The 23,303-nt window shown below is 42.8% G+C and overlaps 2 protein-coding genes across 3 annotated transcripts in view; both read right to left on the reverse strand.

Moving 5' to 3' along the window:
* slc35d3 (solute carrier family 35 member D3) lies at positions 1–17,629 on the reverse strand. The gene is made up of 4 exons (XM_029462621.1): positions 17,342–17,629; positions 12,557–12,767; positions 7,366–7,523; positions 1–5,558 (listed from the first exon to the last, which is right to left on the reverse strand). Exons 1-4 carry the CDS (start codon positions 17,564–17,566, stop codon positions 4,809–4,811), a joined length of 1,344 nt encoding a protein of 447 aa, XP_029318481.1. The 5' UTR covers positions 17,567–17,629; the 3' UTR covers positions 1–4,808.
* A 450-nt stretch (positions 17,630–18,079) lies between these two features.
* Positions 18,080–23,303, reverse strand: part of pex7 (peroxisomal biogenesis factor 7) — a 30,119-nt gene continuing 24,895 nt past the window's right edge. For both annotated transcript variants that reach the window (XM_029425422.1, XM_029425421.1), the window contains exon 10: positions 18,080–18,229. In XM_029425422.1, coding sequence (XP_029281282.1) covers positions 18,097–18,229 — 133 coding nt within the window. In that variant the 3' untranslated portion in view covers positions 18,080–18,096. The remainder of the gene's footprint in view (positions 18,230–23,303) is intronic.

Raw genomic sequence — 23,303 nt, forward strand, 5'->3', positions numbered from 1 at the left:
TCCCACTGAGAGGTTTCTTTATATAAAAAAAAGAAATTACTTTGCACTTAACATGCAAATTGAACAGCAGATGGTCCTTTCACTTCACCAGACACTTTTTTTCTTCTTCTCAGGAACAATACAGACTCAGAACACGGCCAATAACTTTACGTGCAAATAAATAAAAACAACAAAAATAAAACACAACCTGGGAATTATTGTTTCTTAGCTTGTGTTCCAGTCCAAGTTTCTCAAAACACCACGGGAAGTAATTCAATATCCACCATATGTCTGTGCGTGTGCGTGTGTGTGTGTGTGCGTGAGTGTAGTCTTGTACGTTGTAAAAGTAAGGACATGTCTGTCTGATGCCTCATTTAACAAAAAATTACATTATATATAAATAATTACATATTTGGGTTAATCACGGTCGGCAGTTGAACCTCTAACAGCTAAAGTTGATCTGTGTGAAATTCGATCTTATTTAATCCCAAAACACAAGACACAGTTTTTTAGAATATAACATTTATCTCAGTTATTGAGCAACAGGTTCTGCAGACATATTGACTGTGGTCATGGTGGCTTGTTTATTTGCGCTCTGATCAGTTTACAGATTCACGAGCCAGATTTTCAAACTTTTAGCAGCTCAAACTCCAGAAATGTAATAACGCCGTGTCGGGCTGGTTCTCACTAGACAACCTTTCATCAATACGGAGGTGAATTCTGAATTCAGTCATCTCTAAAAGCATTAACATACATTGTCTAATTTGATTAATTGTCCATATTACTTTCTAGTGCAAAGTGCACTGGCTGTGTTCAGACTAGGTCCTCACAAGTATGGTACACATGTATGTGTGTGTGCGGGCCAAGTGAGCTGCTCTCGCTGAACCCCGTCGTGTCAATAACAAGCCATCAATATGACTGACAGGTCAACAGGATACATTGAACTTTTGTCTTTTACACATTAGCACGTTAGCACGTTAGCATCCCCGCAGGTTTCACTGTCACTCCAAACGGACTTTAAATGTGATGAGCTGTTCCAAACATATTAACAGTTAATTCATGTTACATTTATCTTGTCACCTTTCCTCTTGGTTTTTGTTTCACATAAATGTTAACGATCCAAAACAGACATTAGTTTTACCACAGCTTTAGTGTTAGCTAATAGCTAGAGCTAACTTTACATAGGCATGCATCAGCCTTTAGGAATAAATTGTCAATGCAGCTAACCATCATAGAAACAAGCACACATTGTGTTAAAAGTGTAAACTTTAAATCAACTTCTTTAAACATGTTATGTTACAGCAAAGATTTCCTTTTATTAATTTCTCCAAATTGCTACAAGGTTCAAAGCTTTAGCTGTTGGAATATAAGGACTAAATAAAGTTTTCAAACTTTGATAACGACACGATGAGGAGGTGAAAGTTTGGGCCACATGAGTCTCTTTGAAAATATATTTGCTGGACGTTGAGTCCAAGTCTCTTCGTGAGTCAACGAGTTTAGAGATCAAACTACTGAAGGAGACCATGTTGTCATATTGTTAGCTTCACCACAAAACAAAACGTTTGCTAAAAAAAACTGCCATCTCTCAGATATTAAGCTTTTTTTTCTATACAACCTGGAAACATTTTTTTAAATGAGCTTTATTTTTCAGCTTTATTTTGGTCGAACAAAAACATGAAAACTTCTCGCAGAAAGAGAGAAAAATCATTTTTCATGCAGAACACGTTTCGTCTGCTCTTTTCACAAAGTTACTTGGCACCAGAATGTTTATTTACTTGTCAGTCTTCCAACATGCTGCTTGTGTCCATCACAGTTGATAACTGCTTTCCAAATAACGTATTTGCTTTGCACTCTGTTATTTAGAACATAACACGACAGAAAGAAAAACATTCACGTTCTGCATTTAACTGCAATGAACTTCTTCTGCATACAGAATTCTCATAATAGTTTTCTAGGAATATTCCTGAAAAAACTGCGCAATTCGTAATAATTATATAAAATATAGGGGAAATATAAATTATATTGAACCCCATTTTTCTCAGATTATTTGAAGCTGTATGCTCATTTTTGGATCAATGATAGGTTTCTGCATGCTCAGACGACCTGCTGTGCACCGATTGAAACAGAAAGAAAGAGGTTATGGCAGCAATTCATTAAATAATTAATTGGAATGTATTAATTGGAAGTGTACACTCGAGTATCTTCATTTCCTCTATAATTGGTTATTTCGAGGAAACGTCAAATGAAATTATTGGGAAGTTATAGAAGTGTAAAATGAAGCTAAATCCTAATTTTCTTGCGTTGTTTAGTTAGATTGAACAAATGATGTGGCCGGTTTGACAATGAACTGATCGATTAGTGGAGAAAGGTGGGCCTACAATCTGCAGAATAAATGCATTAAAGGGGGAACTTGAGAAACATGAAGACGCTTTAATGTCAGCTGCCTCGTAAGAAACAATAATGTGTACTTGATTTAGTTGTTTTGGTTCATTTCAATGTGTGTCCACATTCAACCTAATTCAGATTTGGTGGAAAGAAACAAAACATTTAAAATACATTCATGCACGTTTGGCATCTTGCCTCGAGAACCTGGACAGTTACAGCAAAACATTACACATCAACAGTTCATCATGGTGGTGCCCACTGACTCATTATCACCCAAACACATACCTGCAACACCAAACAAGTCACACGTCATGCTTTAACAACTATACGTATCTTTTTAATGAGACGTCGATGGTCAAAACAACAGATAAAGCAGCAAACAGCCCACACCCTGTCTGCTGCAGCCCGTGGGGACATCAGGTCCTTCGTACCGTTAAATGAAGTTTGGAGTGTGAGAACAAAAATCAATACCAATCAATCTCACCACTTGACAGCTTTTTCTCTCCACACAATTCAAGACGCCTGTAGCTTTGTGTGTGGACAGAGACGGTGTTTCGAGATGAGATGAATGTTTGGAGCTGCACGTTGTGATGCTGTAGCAATGCTCAGCTACATGAACATTACAGGTTTGCATTAAACTGGAAACAGATCTTGTATGTTCTGTCTCTGCAGAACATCTTAAAACCTCCAAATATTCAATTCAATTTGGTGGAAAGTTCACATTTTTGGTGAGAATCCAAGTTATTCGATGCAGATTCTGATCCAAAAGAGAGAAATATTCTCCACTTTTTATTGGAGGATTTGCTGCTTTTCTATTTTATGTAAAAGCAAACTGAATATTTTTTACTGACTTTTTGTTGCACAAAACATTACAACTTCACTTAACTTAAACTGTGATGGACACTTCACTTTTATACAACCCCTTTCTGTTTGTGGGTGGAGCGTAGGTGGAGAACATGTTAGCTAACGCTGGCTAGCAGGTTTTGTTGGCTTGTTTTTTTAACAATGGCTGAAGACGATACGAGTCTCTGTTGTAAACATGCAGCTTTAACTTCACTAGTTGTCAGCTACTGGAGTTACCTGAACATTATTCCTCCTATTTCCCCAATTTATAATTAGGTGGGCAACACTTTCAGCACATATCTATACATTTAAACTTATCTGATATGAAGATTTCTGATGATCGTCTCAGTATAATTCTTGCATCTTATCACAGTGACCAACGACTCTAAAGGAGATTCATGTTTCCTTTGTTTCACCTCCAGCTAACACCGGGACGTAATCATGACGTCGACACTAAAAGGGTCCAAACGATTCATCAACAATAACAAAAATGTTCAGTGGCAGTTAGTGAGCTCAATCTATGTTGTGCATCAAGCTAGCTGTTTGCTTCCAGTCTTTATGCTAAGCTACGCAAATGTGATAATAAGAATGCACCACCTCGTTAGCTGTGCAAATGTGTGTGTTCATTCTGTGTGAGAATGAAGCAAGAAAGATTAAATACCTTACGAAGGTATGAGCAGAACATACATTGAAGCCCAACATGACACCACATTTTATATTTTCTTTCACTCCATTTCCCTGCATGCATCAAAGCAGGCGCTGACAGTTGTCTGTCCCTGAAGTTAAGCAGACACAAAGTAAACCAACAGTTAACAGCTGTGACGGTGGACCTGCAGGGTGACAGGGAGACAAACTCATTTTCAGACTCAAACAAACAAACAAACAAACAAACAAACAAACATAGCCGTTCGCATTTTGTGACCAGCGCATGCTTTTATAAACGTAATCTGATCCACATGTGCATTAAAGGTTTTAATTCAGAGCCTCCAGCCAATCAGAAACAAGAACCCCTCCAGATGTTCAAATAACAAAACAGAAACCTTCAGGCGTCTGCTGCTGTTTGTTCCCTGGTTGGATGTTTGCACAAGATGCACTCTTTTTCTACGAGAACTGCTTTAGTTTGGATAGCTGGCTAATCCGAGGGGACGCACACCAAATCATGCTACACGGCGGCCAGCCTGGTCCCCGCCGGACGCCGCAGAGCTGGGGGAGACTTTATCTCTGACTGTCAGCTTCTCCCAAAACTCTTCATCCACTTTTTCCACCAGGAACCTCTTTTTAATTCTCATTATAAACAAAGAAAATTACTTTCTGTTTCCTGCTTTTAACAAAAGCGAGAGCCTGAAATTGAACCTTTAGCACAAACACTACAGCTTTCATCGAGGTATCACAGCAACAGCAGCAAACATGTTTCCAACAAGCATTTCTTCAGCACTGCTAACGCTAATAAAAGAAGTTCCCGGTGGACACTGAGCTTTAGTCATTGTATTTAGTCTCTTTTTCTTCTTCTCTGGTTTCTGCAGTATGTTCAAGACTTTTTTTATTCTCTATTTCATTCCCAATTTTCTTTTCTAGAGTCAGTCCAGGTCTCTGTCCTGCCCTTACGGACTCTGCTGCTCCATGTTATCAATCAAAGGGTCTTTCTTCGTGAACTGCAGATGTCTGATGGACCTCCACACCCCGACGTAGCTGTCACTGAGCGACTGCCCGGGGGTGGGGGTCTCCCTGTGGAGGTGCTCCCTCTGCATCTCCAGCACCTCCGTTTCCGTCATGACGCGGGAATTCGCGCCTGCTTCTCCGTCTCCTTGTGCACCAGCTCCTGTCCACACCTCTCCGTTAGCCAAGCCAGCTGGCGCTACCTCCTCCTTCCTGTCACTGCTCAACACACCCTCTATCTCTGGGTGTCCTGGATTAGATCCGGCACTGGCGGCAGGCCCGTCGCCATTCAGAGGCGGTTTCTCTCTGTGAGGCTCGCCAGGCAGGGCTCCATCTTTCCCAGCCTCCTCCAGATCCTCGTACAAGCTCTTCTTCCTCGTCTCAAAATATTTGACCACGCAGTAGGTGATGGAGCCGACGGTGTTGACCACCACTCCGCCGATGAACAGCCTCGTCGGTGCGACGTCAGTGAACGCCAGCATCCCGACGGTGATGGTGGCGATGCTCTTGACCACACCAACGAAGCTGGTGGTGACCGCGGAGTTGATGTAGGTGCAGTGCAGCGTGGTGAAGTTCATGGCGCAGCCGATGAAGACGCAGAAGAAGAAGATGACCGTGATGTGGGGGTCCTTCCAGCCCTCGTACGACCACATGTTGATGGTGTCCAAGGAGATGAGGGAGCACACCAGGAGCACCTGAGAGAGCGGCAAACAGACAAAGAGTCACACAGAGACAAAGTTAGAAAGACAAGACAATGACAAGGAGAGAGAGTGAGAGAGTGAGAGAGTGAGAGAGTGAGTGAGAGAGTGAGAGAGAGAGAGAGAGTAAGAGAGAGAGAGAGAGTAAGAGAGAGAGAGAAAGAGAGAGAGAGAGTAAGAGAGAGTGAGAGAGTGAGAGAGAGAGAGAGAGTGAGAGAGTGAGAGTAAGAGAGAGAGAGAAGAGTAAGAGAGAGAGAGAGTGAGAGAGAGAGAGAAAGAGTAAGAGAGAGAGAGTGAGAGAGTGAGAGAGTGAGAGAGAGAGAGAGAGAGAGTAAGAGAGAGAGTAAGAGAGAGAGAGAAAGAGTAAGAGAGAGAGAGTGAGAGAGTGAGAGAGAGAGAGAGTGAGAGAGTGAGAGAGAGAGAGAGAGTGAGAGAGTGAGAGAGAGAGTAAGAGAGAGAGAGAAAGAGTAAGAGAGAGAGAGTGAGAGAGTGAGAGAGAGAGAGAGAGAGAGAGAGAGAGAGAGAGACAACAGAGACAGAAACATTTAGAACAAAGAAAGAAGTAGAGAAAAAGAAGGTAAGAGAAGTGGAGACCAGGAGAGAGGTGGTAGAGGATTATAAAACAGAAAAGTGAGGAGGCACAGATGAAGACAGTGAGACAAGTAGACAAAACGACCAGCAGAGAATAAAAGAATCAAATGAAAGATAGCAATTAGAGGTAGACACGCAGACAAAGAGCGGAAGAGAAGAAGAGCAGGTGAGACATAAAGAACATGTATAGAAAGAGAAAAGAGAAACAATGGCAAGATATGAAAGCAAAAGAAGAAGTAAAGAGAAGCAGATACAACAAGACATCTCTAAACATGTTGTACAAGACACAACACCATCTGTGTTACAGTTCCTCTGACGTAGTTAGTTTATAAATGATCGGCTCTGAGAACAACAGCACTACAAGGTGCTCAGACTTCCTTTTGTCTATGATGGTAAAAAGGTGGTCGAAGGAGAATCAAGAATGCAGTCATTCAACTTCATGAACAGTTAATCAAACAACCACAACTGCTCTGTAATATCACGTGCATCATGTGGTCTGTTGTATGTGATGTGCTGTTTGTATTCATTGTTCACCTGCCGGGGACTGCAGCTGCGTGTGCTGTATGTGTTCTATACCTGCTCCCTGTTAAATACACTTGACACACAATAGAAGGAGAAACAGAAAACAGAAGAAACAACGAGGAGAAAAGAGCTAAAAACTGTAAAAACACAGAGAAACGTACAGAAACATTATAAAAAATCGAAAGGGACGATAGAAAAAAAGACGGGTGGCGTCTTCCTTAGAGATAGGGTGAGAAGCTCAGCCATCACACTGAAAGGAGCCAGTTGTGGTGGTTCATCTAGTAAGGAGCCACCTGGGTGCCTCCCTAGGGAGGTGTTCCAGGCACGTCGAGCTGGGAGGAGACCCCGGGGAAGACCCAGGACTTCCCAGGATCCCCCAGTCGGAGCTGAGGATGTGGCCCGGAGAAGGGAAGTCTGGGGTTCCTTACTGGAGCTGCTGCCCCCGCGACCCAACCCCGGATAAGCGGTAGACGATGGATGGATGGAAAACGAGGTAGAGATAAAAGCCCAATGAAGAGGGAAGTAAAGTCAAGGAAAGAAAGAGAAACCAACAAACCAAAGCACGGTGTGTGAAAGCAAAGATGAGCAGAAAGAGAACCATAGCAGTAAAACGCTACAAACTGCTGAGTGGGAATCAAACCTCCGACCCGGAGCGGTGCAGTGAACAGTGTTAGTGCTCGACTGTCCTTACCGGTGAGGCCATGATGGCGATGGCGTACTGCGCTGTGAGCGGCCCGTACTCGCTGTCCAGACTGGTCTTCTGGATCAGGACCAGGTAGGAGGCGTGGATGATGACCGCCAGCACGCCAGTGACGTAACCGAAGGGGTCACCGGTGAGATCACCAGCACCTGGGGGGGGAACCAAGAGAAGTTTTACCAAAGTGTGTAAAATATTCCTTTTCCTTTGATATATATTCATATTATTTTTGATATTCCCTGATTGTCTTCTGAGTGGCTGAGTCCTCCAGCCGATTCATTTGAAAACGAGAAACATGTCAAACGATCTAAAATATGCACTTGATGGCGACATTCATGCTAACAGACTGAAGCTAAAGCTAACACGTCCCAGGGAAAAGTCAGCATGCTCATGAGCTGATGATTATTCCTGCACTGCAGGGTAGACCTCGTTATCTGCGGGATCATGAGACAGTATTTGTGATGAAACGTAATCCAGATGTTGTTCATTCTGACTGTAATGTTTGTTTGTTCAGTATGTTCTAAAGGATTTGAGATTGATGAATAACTGATGAGTTTGAAAAACAAAACACAAACTATGAAGCACTCAAAAAGCTCAGACCTCAACGTCAAGATCAACGCTGCATTCACTTGCAGTCGTTCGACTTCAGTGAGTTTATGAGCTTTAAGTCGTAATGTGGAAACAACATGGACGCTACAAATAAGAAGTGTTGTATTTTAAACATGTTTCAGTTCTTGTTCCGACTTGAATGTATTTCACAGTCGGGAACAAATTATTTTTCCGATTATTCCAACACTCCAGCAACAATCTCCCAATGCTAACACAAGTAAAACATAATGTGTGTGATTCAGATCTGCTCAAACATTCTATGGGATCTTCCTCGGCCCATGCTTCACCCTTCCACCAAGTTTCATGTAAATCTGGCGGTTAGTTTGTTTGGTAATCCTGCTGACCTCAACTAACCCTAACCTCATTGGTGAAGCTAACTGACGAACTCAGGTTTCTGGAGTTTAAAACCAAACAGAGCAGCACAGAGCCGCTAACATTAGCATAATCTCTGATATATTAGCATCCCGGTACTGAACGAATATTTTTCCAGCCTGTAACCCCACAAAGTACTGGAGTTGGCTAACAACCCTATAGGTTACTGCTGTATGTAAGTATAGCAAGTATTAGCTGGGCATGCTAATGTTAGCATCTTACATTAGAAGAGATTGACACATTGGTTTATCCATTCCCTACACTTTAGTTTTTTTGGTTTTGTTCCACGCATAGTGTTTCGGCTAGAGGAGAAATGCAAAGACGGGTTAAATTGCTATGCTATGATTGGACGATCATTGTTTGGGGGCGGGGTTTAGCATGTGCAATGTGTACTTCCACCAGGAAGAAAAGCAGATGTTGACCTGAAGAAGGCTGAGTGACTAAAGCTTGGCTTCATTATTACTGAGGATCTTTTTCTTCATTTAAATTGTTCTTTTGCACCTTGAGTCTTTAAAACAGGGGAAATAACACAAATAGAGGAGAAAATAAGAGGAAAGAGAAAAGCAGAGAAACGATGGGAAAGAGGAGAAATCAGGAGAGAAGATGAAAGAAGTCAGAAAATGGAGCAGGAGGAGAAGAAAGATGAAGAATTAATCCTGTGCTGAGTCTGTACGTAGGCTGGAAACTTACTGAGACAAAAAGCAGCTGCTCACACTCAGTGTAACACACACATCTACTAACACACATATCTACTAACACACACATCTACTAACACACACATCTACTAACACACACATCTACTAACACACATCTACTAACACACATATCTACTAACACACACATCTACTAACACACATATCTACTAACACACACATCTACTAACACACATATCTACTACCACACATCTACTAACACACATCTACTAACACACATCTACTACACACACATCTACTAACACACATATCTACTAACACACATATCTACTAACACACACATCTACTAACACACATATCTACTAACACACATATCTACTAACACACACATCTACTAACACACATATCTACTAACACACATCTACTAACACACATATCTACTAACACACACATCTACTAACACACATATCTACTAACACACACATCTACTAACACACACATCTACTAACACACATATCTACTAACACACACATCTACTGACACACACATCTACTAACACACACATCTACTAACACACACATCTACTAACACACATATCTACTAACACACACATCTACTAACACACACATCTACTAACACACATATCTACTAACACACATATCTACTAACACACATCTACTAACACACATCTACTAACACACACATCTACTAACACACATATCTACTAACACACATCTACTAACACACACATCTACTAACACACATATCTACTAACACACATCTACTAACACACACATCTACTAACACACATCTACTAACACACATCTACTAACACACACATCTACTAACACACATCTACTAACCACACATCTACTAACACACATCTACTAACACACACATCTACTAACACACATATCTACTAACACACAACATCTACTAACACACATATCTACTAACACACATCTACTAACACACATAATCTACTAACACACACATCTACTAACACACACATCTACTAACACACACATCTACTAACACACATCTACTAACACACATCTACTAACACACACGACAAATCTCTGAGTTTCAGTTAGGGTCAGATCTGCGCTCATAATTAGATTAATATTGATTTTTCAGGCAGCACAACTCTCCACTGAAATCACGCAAATAAAACATGTTCAGTCATGTTTTATGTGGAAATTGATAAATTGCATAGAATTAATCATTTTAATGACTTCCCACAGAAGAGCAGTGTGGACCAGGTGGGTCATGTGATGAATATCGTCCAATGAGACAAAGACTAAGTGATTGTCTGAACAAGTCACGGACCAGAAGAGCACAGAAGTAAACTTGTAATGGTACGTCTGGTGATATTCTATATTCTTATTGTCCACAAGTCCCGTGACAAGAGTGACAGTGAAAGCATCTAGTACCAAGTATTGTGTACCAGAGCGACGAAAGTTTGCTTCTGACATTATGAAACAAAACAGAAATAAAACCTGTTTCTTCACCTTGAATGAAATCGAGTGAGACAAACAGAACGCATCGAATAAAGAAAAACGTTTCTAAAACGAGTGTTTTTAAGGAGTTGCTGTATTTTCTCTCGAACCACACTGAAGCTACGGAAGCCCTGAGCGGCCACGCTTCGTCATAACAAGTTTATTTATTTGTTTTCTCGTCTGTCATTATCTCAAAATAATAAAAAAATACATTTGAGATCACAAGAAACAATGTGTCATAAATTAAACGTGAAAATAAAACGGATAATTTTCTCGGGATAATTAAAGATATTCTTGACATTTATTTGAGATCGTGAAGAAAAATAAAGTTTCATAAATTAAAAGGAATAATATAACAGGATCATTTTCATGATAACGAAGCTTTTCTCAAGATAACGAAATAAATAATTTGAGAGGAAACAATGTTTAAAACATCACGTTATTACTTGTTATCTCCATAAAACAAATAAAATCAAAGGAGGAATGTGAGCAGTTTGGCCCTCTCGGGCTTCCATTGTTCCAAAACTGCGATAACGATAAAGTTTTAATATTTTGAGAAAATAAGCTGTAATATTTTCATTTGGCTATATAAATTAATTTGGTTTTAGAAAACGATTGTGTGCGTTGGAAGCAGTCTGCAGCCACACACTCCTCCCTACGACGTGTTTAATATCACGCTGCGTCGACACGTCTTTTCTCTGTCTTAATGGAGCTGTGAGGAGATTTAAAGCTAATATCTGTTGGGTTTAAGTCTCTTTCCATGATCCAGTTTGTAAGATACATACATGCAAAATGATATCAATGATATTATCCCACTAACTTAATCCATGAAAGACGTCTGTAAAATGCAAATATTAAATTATTCGCAGGAGAAGAGATTAAAGCCAGAATGATGAATCAGTCCATTAGATTCATATTCTGCACATTTCACACTTCATGTTTCGACCCCCTCCTGCCCGGGGAACACTGAGCGGTGGAGATTGATCCAGGAAATGAATTATCTGTAGGTTTTTCTTTGTTTATGACTCCAGGATCATTAACAGTAATGGAAGAGGAACATTTACTGCTGGGAAAGAAGATTATAGGATCTCGACAGGACAGGAAATTAATGTAACAGTTGAACAGCTTCACATATGAAGCGAAGCTGTTCAACTGGGATATTTATAGAAACGCGCACATTTACAATTACTGTGGCCATGTACGTGAATGCATCCAATCACACACACACACACACACACACACACACACACATACAACCTCACAAACACTCTGCCATGCTACGTAAATCCGTTTAGAAGCTATGCGTCTTTTTGTTATCGGAATGCGCCATCTAGTGGCTGAAAGGTATCAGCTGCACCTTTAAGTTACGAACGTAAATCAAAAGTCAATGTTGGCTTTTGATTTCTGGGTGAAATTCCCGTGTTTGACACACACACACTTCCACAGACGGTTAGAAATGTGTCGGCGATACGTCAAAAATAAACTTAGTCTAGTTTAGTTGAATGGGAACTTAACTTTTAAGAGACCAGGCTTTAAAACTCTGATAACTATGGTGGAGTTTAGATTTTCTTTACTATATATAGATGGATAGTTTGGGCATAAAATACTCATAGACATGGATTTAGAAGGACTAAAGAGCAAATATGAACTAAGAAAGTGAACAGGAATTTGAAAGGAAGGTAAAACAAGAGGGAAGGACAGTAGAAGAGAATTATCTTCCCTCTGGCCATCACCATAACAAGGTTTGACAAGGAAGAAAATATTACAAATATCTTGTTCTGCAGCATCAATTGTGCTGCTTCTGAAAAAAACTGTCCATGGTCCGTAAAATGGTGCAGCACTCGTTTAAATGAGCTAAAATGTGCTCATTTTGTGAAAGCTGCTGCAAATTCAGTCGTATGTGCTGCAGAATAATCACAGAAAAACTCAAGAGATTATTATTAAGGCATTGTAAAGATGTGTGTGTGTGTGTGTGTGCGTGTGTGTGTGTGTGTGTGTGTGTGTGTGTGTGTGTGTGTGTGTGTGTGTGTGTGTGTGTGTGTGAGTGTTTACCAGCCAGTGCAGCTCCACTGGTGGTGATGATCACGGCGATCACCACGCCGATAGACGGCACGCCGTTCCTCAGCACGCACACGCCGATGCTGAGCGTGAAGAGCGGCAGGCAGCGCTTGAACACGACGTACATGGGCAAGCTGAGGCCGCGCAGAGACCAAAGAGTGAGCGTGGACTGCAGCGTGGAGAGGATACACACCGGGCCAAACTCCTGCACAGAGAGAGGGATACACACACACATGTTTGAAGCACTTCGGAGGACAAAGTGTTGGCTAATATTCCCTTCCTGGAGACTTACCCTTCAACCTTAAGAGGTATAAAAGCATTTCCACATTAAAATGTCTAAAAACAGTCCTGTGTTGTATATGTAGTGAGACAGAGACATGTGTAATGTTCCTGAAGGTAACGTTTCCTCTCTCCTGTCATGGTGTCATCAGTCCTGTGTTGTATATGTAGTGAGACAGAGACATGTGTAATGTTCCTGAAGGTAACGTTTCCTCTCTCCTGTCATGGTGTCATCAGTCCTGTGTTGTATATGTAGTGAGACAGAGACATGTGTAATGTCCCTGTAGGTAACGTTTCCTCTCTCCTGTCATGGTGTCATCAGTCCTGTGTTGTATATGTAGTGAGACAGAGACATGTGTAATGTCCCTGAAGGTAACGTTTCCTCTCTCCTGTCATGGTGTCATCAGTCCTGTGTTGTATATGTAGTGAGACAGAGACATGTGTAATGTTCCTGAAGGTAACGTTTCCTCTCTCTCCTGTCATGGTGTCATCAGTCCTGTGTTGTATATGTAGTGAGACAGAGACATGTGTAATGTCCCTGAAGGTAACGTTTCCTCTCTCCTGTCATGGTGTCATCAGTCCTGTGTTGTATATGTAGTGAGACAGAGACATGTGTAATGTTCCTGAAGGTAACGTTTCCTCTCTCCTGTCATGGTGTCATCAGTCCTGTGTTGTATATGTAGTGAGACAGAGACATGTGTAATGTTCCTGAAGGTAACGTTTCCTCTCTCCTGTCATGGTGTCATCAGTCCTGTGTTGTATATGTAGTGAGACAGAGACATGTGTAATGTCCCTAAAGGTAACGTTTCCTCTCTCTCCTGTCATGGTGTCATCAGTCCTGTGTTGTATATGTAGTGAGACAGAGACATGTGTAATGTTCCTGAAGGTAACGTTTCCTCTCTCTCCTGTCATGGTGTCATCAGTCCTGTGTTGTATATGTAGTGAGACAGAGACATGTGTAATGTCCCTGAAGGTAACGTTTCCTCTCTCTCCTGTCATGGTGTCATCAGTCCTGTGTTGTATATGTAGTGAGACAGAGACATGTGTAATGTTCCTGAAGGTAACGTTTCCTCTCTCCTGTCATGGTGTCATCAGTCCTGTGTTGTATATGTAGTGAGACAGAGACATGTGTAATGTCCCTGAAGGTAACGTTTCCTCTCTCTCCTGTCATGGTGTCATCAGTCCTGTGTTGTATATGTAGTGAGACAGAGACATGTGTAATGTCCCTGAAGGTAACGTTTCCTCTCTCTCCTGTCATGGTGTCATCAGTCCTGTGTTGTATATGTAGTGAGACAGAGACATGTGTAATGTTCCTGAAGGTAACGTTTCCTCTCTCTCCTGTCATGGTGTCATCAGTCCTGTGTTGTATATGTAGTGAGACAGAGACATGTGTAATGTCCCTGAAGGCAACGTTTCCTCTCTCTCCTGTCATGGTGTCATCAGTCCTGTGTTGTATATGTAGTGAGACAGAGACATGTGTAATGTTCCTGAAGGTAACGTTTCCTCTCTCCTGTCATGGTGTCATCAGTCCTGTGTTGTATATGTAGTGAGACAGAGACATGTGTAATGTTCCTGAAGGTAACGTTTCCTCTCTCTCCTGTCATGGTGTCATCAGTCCTGTGTTGTATATGTAGTGAGACAGAGACATGTGTAATGTTCCTGAAGGTAACGTTTCCTCTCTCCTGTCATGGTGTCGTCAGTCCTGTGTTGTATATTTAGTGAGACAGAGACATGTGTAATGTCCCTGAAGGTAACGTTTCCTCTCTCTCCTGTCATGGTGTCATCAGTCCTGTGTTGTATATGTAGTGAGACAGAGACATGTGTAATGTTCCTGAAGGTAACGTCTCCTCTCTCTCCTGTCATGGTGTCGTCTCCCCTTTGAGCAGCGTCAGCGTTGTGTTTGTAGCCAGAAGCTTCATAAACTGACTGTTTCTCCAGTTTTAAGACACTTTTTACATCCTGGTGTTTTTAACTTATATTTGAAGGATGAAGGATTTTACGTCTGAATCTTAAGTTCTCAGAGAAACAAGCTGAGCAAACATTTTGGGAGAAGTCCCAATAGTGTGACTGTGTGAACTAGTCCCCACAATGGTAGTAACACACACACACACACACACACACACACACACACACACACACACACACACACACACACACACACACACACACACACACACACACACACACACTGTGAGGCTGTAACACTCATTGTAAATAAGATGGAGAAAAAAAATGGATAAATGGATAAAAGTTAAGTCAGCAACCATACAGAAGTAAATATTAAAATGTTCGAGTATGCAATACTTTCTTACATGTACATTAAAATAAGAAATATAAACAAAATGAATAATATAAAATAAAAAATAAACACAAAGTACAACTGAGGCTCATTCATTTTGCAGATATTTTGTTATAAATAATAACATAGTACTTCACAAATTACAATTTCTCCCTGACGATGATGATACTAAATTTAAAAGTACAGCCACAGCTTTAAATTATCAGGAATATAATTGATTTATATATTGTCATGAACTGGCTCAGACAGTGTGAGGAGGGACGAGTCCACACCAGAGATTTACTTGTGTGCTGTGGAAGAGTTGAAGGTACAAACCAAAAGAAGCGAATGCAGAGTGGATGTAAGCTGTGGGAGACAGTGAGACACGGAGCCGCTCTTAAAGCCTGGAAGGCTCAGGTGAACTGGATCAGGCTGACGATCCTCCAATGTCAGCCAACTGACTGCAGAGGCTGGCCGGCCTCCAACACTATCCATCATGACGAGCACCAGCAGTTCCATTACAAGTTCAATAACCACTTTTCCTCTCACAGTAAGATGTTAACAACAAGTTCTATGTAAAGTCGATCGGACTCTTTTGCCAACTTAACTTTCGTTCTGGTTATTTATGTTTAATTGCACTTTTATTTATCTTGCTAGAGACACTTGTACCTTCAGGACAGCTCAGCGAGCTGCTGGAAACAGCTCAAAGATTCATATCCAAACAGGCCCTGCACATTAAAGTCTTTTATGTTTCGTTAGCAGCAGTGGTAGAGACCACCAGGTTTATCTTTTAAATCAGTTTAACTCTTTGGTCCAGAGTCAAATATCTCAACAAATGAAACATCCTCAGAAAGTTATCGTCACCCGAAGATGAATCCTCTTGCTTTTGGAGATTCTTCATCCGGCACCAGCAGGTCAACATGTCTTCTTGTCCATCACTGAAGATCTAAACCTTTAACTTAATGTTAACTTAACATGGTGGTTGTGTCCAGAAAACATCACATGCGTCTTAGTGGTTAAAGATTGATCTTATTCTTCCAGTTTTTCAGAGTAGTACAGAAAGTCCAGTGCGTATAAGTCTGCAGGTCGCTGTTACTGACGTTCAGCTCGCGGCCCTGTGCACAGCTTGTTGACCGAGCTCTCAATGGTTTCTATCTAAATTCATGAAGCAGATATTAAAGTTTTGGCTGAGTTCGGCAGAAAAAGCCAGCTGCAATATATTTGCAGCCCCCGGGGGCAGCACTGAGCTCCACTGCTGTTGGTGTGTCAGTAAAACATCCTGCGCCATCTTTGATTTACAGCGTTTGTAATGACTTTAACGGAAGACATTTAACCCAGTGAGCATTATCGAAAGTCTTCACTGAAATATATTTATTAGACATATGTTGAGCTGAAGTTGTCTTGACAAAGATAAAAGTATTTTGTTTCCTTTTCATTCTGTTGATCAGCGTGAAACCCGCAGCAGAAATGTATATGCAGCGCTATCGTACATTATGCAAACAATACGGAGGCCGAGTCGTAAAAACGTTGCTCCACTAGATGAGAAGAGACCTAACAACGGCTAACGTCAGTCCCACAGTTTGTATTGAAGTGGTGTAAATGTGTTGCTGCACTAATCTAATGTCAGTCAATAACCAAACACAGCTGTAGGGGGCGCTGTCTCTGCAGGGACTATAGTTAGTGCCTTATTGTAACTAAAGATGGATATCTGACATGACGCATGACTTCCTTCTCCAGTCTGTTTCCTGCATACAGACGCTTCCTGTACACTTTTTAATCAGTCTGTCAATCCTTCAGTGGAAAACCCCAACAGGCAGTTTGGGGGGGTAATTAATTAACATTAAACTGTATGATGATGATGCAACATTTGTATCACTTTTCCTCTCTGCCACATGTGATGATTCAGAATATTCACTGTTTTTACAGGATAAAAGACAAAGTGAATACAGAGCTGAGGTGTATGTTCTTCTACTGGAGCATGTTCGGCCATTTTAACCAAATTAAAATAGAATAAGTAAAGTATTTAAATATGTAGCATATAATTACTTATATAATTGTAATAAAAGTGTACACCTCTGAATATGGACCTAAATGACAGATTAGAACACTTCCAATGTGTTTGTTAAAATGTCAGCTTTACAAAAACACTTCAAACTACAAGCACCAATGTTTGGGAATCCCCAAATGAAAGTTAATCAGCTGTTTGTGTTAGGGTTTTTTACCTTGGATAGCTCCACGCTGAACGGCGGGACCTTGACCTTCCCCAGCCGCCGGAGGATCTCCAGAGTGAGCGCCGCGGTGCTGCTGGTCAGGAGCTGGATGAGCGTCAGGAAGTTGAATTGATAATTACTGATGAGGAACTTCAGCAAGATGTTCAGGGAGCCGGAGAAAACGCCGTGCGCAACGGCCACGCCAATCCCCAAAAAGCGGCTCTTAAACAGATCCATGGTGGTCTGCTGGTCGCTCTAGAGAAAGTCATACAGGAGATAGAAAGTCCTGTCGGTGCCGGGGGTGCCTTCCACAGCCCGGGATGGAGAGGTTTAGTCTCGGAGGTGAGGGGGAGGGTTTGGGTCTTTTTACGCACGGCGGCAGGAAAGAGAGGACGCGAGGCTGTGGAAGTGAGGAAGTGTCAGTGAGGAAACAGTGGAAGTGAGAAGTGAAGGTGTAAAGAGCTTCTCCGGACTTCAAACTGCGCTTCAGCTGTTATTCACCGAATGTCATTCGGACAAATTGACTGCAAAGCTTACGTTTAAGGTCGGTTACACATTTGCACCTTCAGTCTTTGCTGCATCTTCACCACAACAGTCCAGTACAACACGTTGTGCACTTTCCCAAACACACCTTTAGATAGTTTACGTACTGATGTCCCTCCGGCCGTGAGAACTCACCTGAGATCACTGTGCTGCTGGAAACCAAACCACAAGCTCCACCAGCACTGTAAGTGTCAGAGCCGAGCCTCTGCCACGCTCACGCAAAGTTAAGGGTGTGTGTGTGTGTGTGTGTGTGTTACCTGGTGGGGGATATGCAGGTTGAAGTCGAGTCCACAGACAAACTCTGAGTGATGCTCCACAGTGTCCAGAAGAGGCTGGTTTCTACTGTAGTCCCAGAACCTGCACACACACACACACACACACACACACACACACACACACACACACACACACACACACACACACACAGATATAAGACAGATGCATTTAACAGCTTTAAAAATACCCTTATATCAGAACATGTTTCCACATCTTTTATCTAAACAGGTAAAAGTGTATTTCAGATTAAAATAGATCATTTTAAAGGCAAACAGACCAAATGCTGATTAAAACAATTATAAAAAAGAAGAACTAATGAGCTCTGCTCCCAAAGGACGACAGCTTCTCATTTTGAAGAAGCAAACGTTCACAAAAGATCTGAAAGTCTAAAGCACCAGCTGAGCTCTCCTGGTGACCTCGGGGGACAAGCAGTTAGATTTGTGACGATGGAAAGTCTCTACAGTTAAAACATCCTTTAATTAATTTTGAGCAGTCTCACTACATGTTAGTGTTATTAAGTATAAATATACCAACATCTATCATGTGTGGAGGAAGCAGGTCAATAATCATAATCTACAGTTACTATGAGAAGGGATGAACAGAGACACCTCCGAAAGGTATAAAGAGGAAAGCATGTAAAAAGAAAGCAATCCACAGAAAGAGATTAAGAAGAAGATGAATAAAGAAGTAAAAGAGAGACGAGAGCGAGAGACTAAGAGAGAAGTGAAGAGAAACGGAGCCAATAAAACAGCCTCCAGACGTCAGGCGGCAGCGGCCAATCAGACTAATTGAAAGACTGGGTCTCTTCCTGGTCGTGTGTGTGTGTGTGTGTGTGTGTGTGTGTGTGTGTGTGTGTGTGTGTGTGGTGTGTGTGTGTGTGTGTGTGTGCCAAAGCCCTGACGCAGCAAACACTCCCTCCAGACTCATCCACTTTGCAAATGTAATTAAATCATTTTCAGAGGGAACACTGCAGCTTCCATTAGGCCCACTTAATACTGGTGCTGCAACACACACACACACACACACACACACACACACACACACACACACACACACACACACACACACACACACACACACACACACACACACACACACACACACACACACACACACACACACACACACACACACACACACACACACACACTGAGTGATGGTTGCCTGGGGAGAGTATTGAGTGATATTATATATTGAGTGAGTTGTTAGTGTAAATCACTCCTCACACACACTTTCCACATTTGTACATGTCACTCGTGTGTGAGAGTGTGTGTGTGTGTGTGTATGTGTGTGTGTGAGACACAGTGAAGTTTCAGTGCAGCAAAACATGGATAATATGAAACGAGCATCTCACGTGTTTCCTTAATGCATAAAGTTGACATCACGTGACATATGGAACTTAAATCACTGAGAAGACTTCTGCTGAAGAAGACTGTGATGCAGAAGAAAGCTCAGGTAAAGCTGCTAAGTGGACATTGTGGAGACTGTGCTTCCATCGCTGCTGTGCACTTCTTTGTCCAGACTTTGTTCTTGAGATTTCGACACTCTTAAAAAAGCTTTAGTGAGTAAAACGTTATGCAACACACTGATTGATAAACACAGTTAATCCAACATGTCTGTCACATGTCAAAGTGTTGCTGTTGCACTGCCTGTCTCATCTCTGTGTGTAGCATCAACACGCTGTGCTTCCATAAAGAGGCCGTGGATCCATCCGGGAACACTGAGATCCTGTTTCCTGTTAGACGATCCATCAAGTACACTCGAGTATAAACCGATCAAAGTGGGACCTAGTCTGACAATGTACCTTAACAATAACCCTCTGTAGGCATCAACGTGCTCAGGACGATCTCGAGTGGTTCCTCATCACAGATGTGTGTGTGACTAACGTGGGAACATGTGATTACGATGTAGCTTGAAGAGAGTAAAGACCAGTGTACCCATGGAAACACTCATAGTACTGTCCTCACTCGTTCACAAATATATGCAGGAAGTGAAAGTGCAACACATTCATCAGGCGCAGAGCGCAGCAATACGTCAGCAGGGTAATGAAGTGCAGTGGCCATAAAGAAATGTGCAGTGAAACACACGTCTGTCACACAACAGGAGGAGCAGGAGGAGCAGGAGGAGCAGGAGGAACAGGAGGAGCAGGAGGAGCAGGAGGAACAGGAGGAACAGGAGGAGCAGGAGGAACAGGAGGAGCAGGAGGAGCAGGAGGAACAGGAGGAGCAGGAGGAACAGGAGGAGCAGGAGGAGCAGGAGGAGCAGGAGGAACAGGAGGAGCAGGAGGAACAGGAGGAACAGGAGGAGCAGGAGGAACAGGAGGAACAGGAGGAGCAGGAGGAACAGGAGGAACAGGAGGAGCAGGAGGAACAGGAGGAGCAGGAGGAGCAGGAGGAACAGGAGGAGCAGGAGGGGCAGGAGGGGCAGGAGGAGCAGGAGGAGCAGGAGGAACAGGAGGAACAGGAGGAGCAGGAGGAGCAGGAGGAACAGGAGGAACAGGAGGAGCAGGAGGGGCAGGAGGAACAGGAGGAGCAGGAGGAGCAGGAGGGGCAGGAGGAACAGGAGGAGCAGGAGGAGCAGGAGGAACAGGAGGAACAGGAGGAGCAGGAGGAGCAGGAGGAACAGGAGGAACAGGAGGAGCAGGAGGAACAGGAGGAACAGGAGGAACAGGAGGAAGGAGGAGCCAGGAGGAACAGGAGGAACAGGAGGAACAGGAGAGCAGGAGGGGCAGGAGGAACAGGAGGAACAGGAGAGGAGGAGCAGGAGGGCAGGAGGAACAGGAGGAGCAGGAGGAGCAGGAGGAACAGGAGGAACAGGAGGAACAGGAGGAACAGGAGGAACAGGAGGAGCAGGAGGGGCAGGAGGAACAGGAGGAACAGGAGGAACAGGAGGAGCAGGAGGGGCAGGAGGAACAGGAGGAGCAGGAGGAGCAGGAGGAACAGGAGGAACAGGAGGAACAATCCTGCAGCTCAGAGACTCTGTGGCTTTGAGTCATAAAAAGAGCAACAAAAATGATTTAGTGCTGATGCAACAAGAAGGAGTGTTCGCTTCACAGACTCTGGAGGAACCAGAGAAGCAGAGATGGATTAGAAGAAGCAGAACTTTGTGTTCTGCTTCTTTACTCTCCTGTAGGTCACCTCACAACGCCTGTGGGGGGGGAGAAGAAGGAGAAGAAGGAGGAAAAGAAGGAGAAGAATAAGGAGAAGGAGAAGAAGAAGAAGGAGAAGAAGAAGAAGAAAGAAGAAGAAGAAGAAGAAGAAGAAGAAGAAGGAGGATGAGAAGGAGGAGAAGAAGAAGGAGAAGAAGAAGAAAGAGGATGAGAAGGAGGAGAAGAAGAAGGAGAAGAAGGAGAAGAAGGAGTATGAGAAGAAGGAGAAGAAGAAGGAGAAGAAGGAGAAGAAGGAGAAGAAGAAGGAGGATGAGAAGGAGGAGAGAAGAAGAAGGAGGAGAAGAAGAAGGAGGAGAAGGAGAAGAAGGAGAAGAAGAAGGAGAAGAAGGAGAAGAAGGAGAAGAAGAAGGAGGATGAGAAGGAGGAGAAGAAGAAGAAGGAGAAGAAGAAGGAGAAGAAGGAGAAGAAGGAGAAGAAGAAGGAGGATGAGAAGGAGGAGAAGAAGAAGGAGGAGAAGAAGAAGGAGGAGAAGAAGAAGGAGAAGAAGAAGGAGAAGAAGGAGGATGAGAAGAAGAAGACATTTAGACGCTATACACTTCAGCTGTTATTTAAAGTGCCAGATGTTTAATCAGCTGTTGTATATGTTCTGCTGGCGTCTACATAAAGGATCGACCTCATATTGGCAGATACTCAATATTAAAGGACTTTTATATGAACTGTGCAGCAAGTGTCAGTGTGTGTGTGTGTGTGTGTGTGTGTGTGTGTGTGTGTGTGTGTGTGTAAGACCAGTTAGACAAACACACCGTGGTATTTGTATAAATGACGCCTGCGCTCTCTTTTGTCTGCAGGTAATTATTTATCTTCTATTGTATTTCATCCGGTGTATCCGTACATTCACCTGTCAGCTTGTGTGTGTCTCACAGTTACTATGGAAGTCATTAAGTACGGCAGACAGAGGGGGGGGGGGGGGGTGGGACACGAGGACAGAAACACAAAACCTTTCAGATGAGAAGTGACAGAAGACAACAGAGAGAGTAAAGAGAGCGATCCGATCCTCCGTGACTTCACGTCACTGATGCTTTTAATTCAAACATGAAACCCCCAGACGAGCGGAGAACGTCTCATCTACAGCAAACATGAAACACGCAACCTGCTGCTAAAAGAGGAAAACATGACCATGAATCTCAGTTTCGTACCAAATACTAATTCTGATGTGTCCACGGGGAAATAATGAGCACATAGCGGACACTGTGTACTGAACGCTCTGGAGTGGCATTTATGGACATAATTCTACAAAGTGAGAAGCAAAGAGAAGTGAAGGCTGGAAAACACACGTGATGAAGCTTTACGAACATTTGCTAACTTAGCAGCTAGCTAGCTGATAAAGTTTACGTCAGGATCATGAATCGTGGCTGCGCCTGCTGCCCTGGTCCTGCTGGACACCGGGAAGCCTTTTTGACATTTTCCTGGATTCATCCAAACTTTCTCTTTTTCAACACAACATAATTTCTGTCACATGTTGTATTTGTACTATGTTGTTTATCCTGTACACACGACATCTATTGCACGTCTGTCCGTCCTGGGAGAGGGATCCCTCCTCAGTCTCTCCCTGAGGTTTAGAACATTTTCCCTCCTTTAATTATGGGGTTTCTTTAGGAAGTTTTTCCTTGTGCGGTGCGAGGGTCTAAGGACAGAGGGTCTAAGGACAGAGGGTCTAAGGACAGAGGGTCTAAAGACAGAGAGTGTAAGGACAGAGGGTCTAAGGACAGAGGGTCTAAGGACAGAGGGTCTAAGGACAGAGGGTCTAAAGACAGAGAGTGTAAGGACAGAGGGTCTAAGGACAGAGGGTCTAAGGACAGAGGGTCTAAGGACAGAGAGTGTAAGGACAGAGGGTCTAAGGACAGAGGGTCTAAGGACAGAGAGTGTAAGGACAGAGGGTCTAAGGACAGAGGGTCTAAGGACAGAGGGTCTAAGGACAGAGAGTCTAAGGACAGAGGGTCTAAGGACAGAGAGTCTAAGGACAGAGGGTCTAAGGACAGAGGGTCT

Source organism: Cottoperca gobio, chromosome 24 (genome assembly GCF_900634415.1).
Source record: "Cottoperca gobio chromosome 24, fCotGob3.1, whole genome shotgun sequence".
Classification (NCBI taxonomy): domain Eukaryota; kingdom Metazoa; phylum Chordata; class Actinopteri; order Perciformes; family Bovichtidae; genus Cottoperca; species Cottoperca gobio.

Bases quoted from the DNA above. Each gene is read 5' to 3' on its own strand.
- slc35d3 (XM_029462621.1), bottom strand. From the start codon at position 17,566: ATGGATCTGTTTAAGAGCCGCTTTTTGGGGATTGGCGTGGCCGTTGCG. The intron at 7,524-12,556 runs GTAAACACTCAC...TTCCCCCCCCAG, and splicing joins CAGTGGAGCTGCACTGGCTG to GTGCTGGTGATCTCACCGGT. The intron at 5,559-7,365 runs GTAAGGACAGTC...CCGCTCTCTCAG, and splicing joins TCGCCATCATGGCCTCACCG to GTGCTCCTGGTGTGCTCCCT.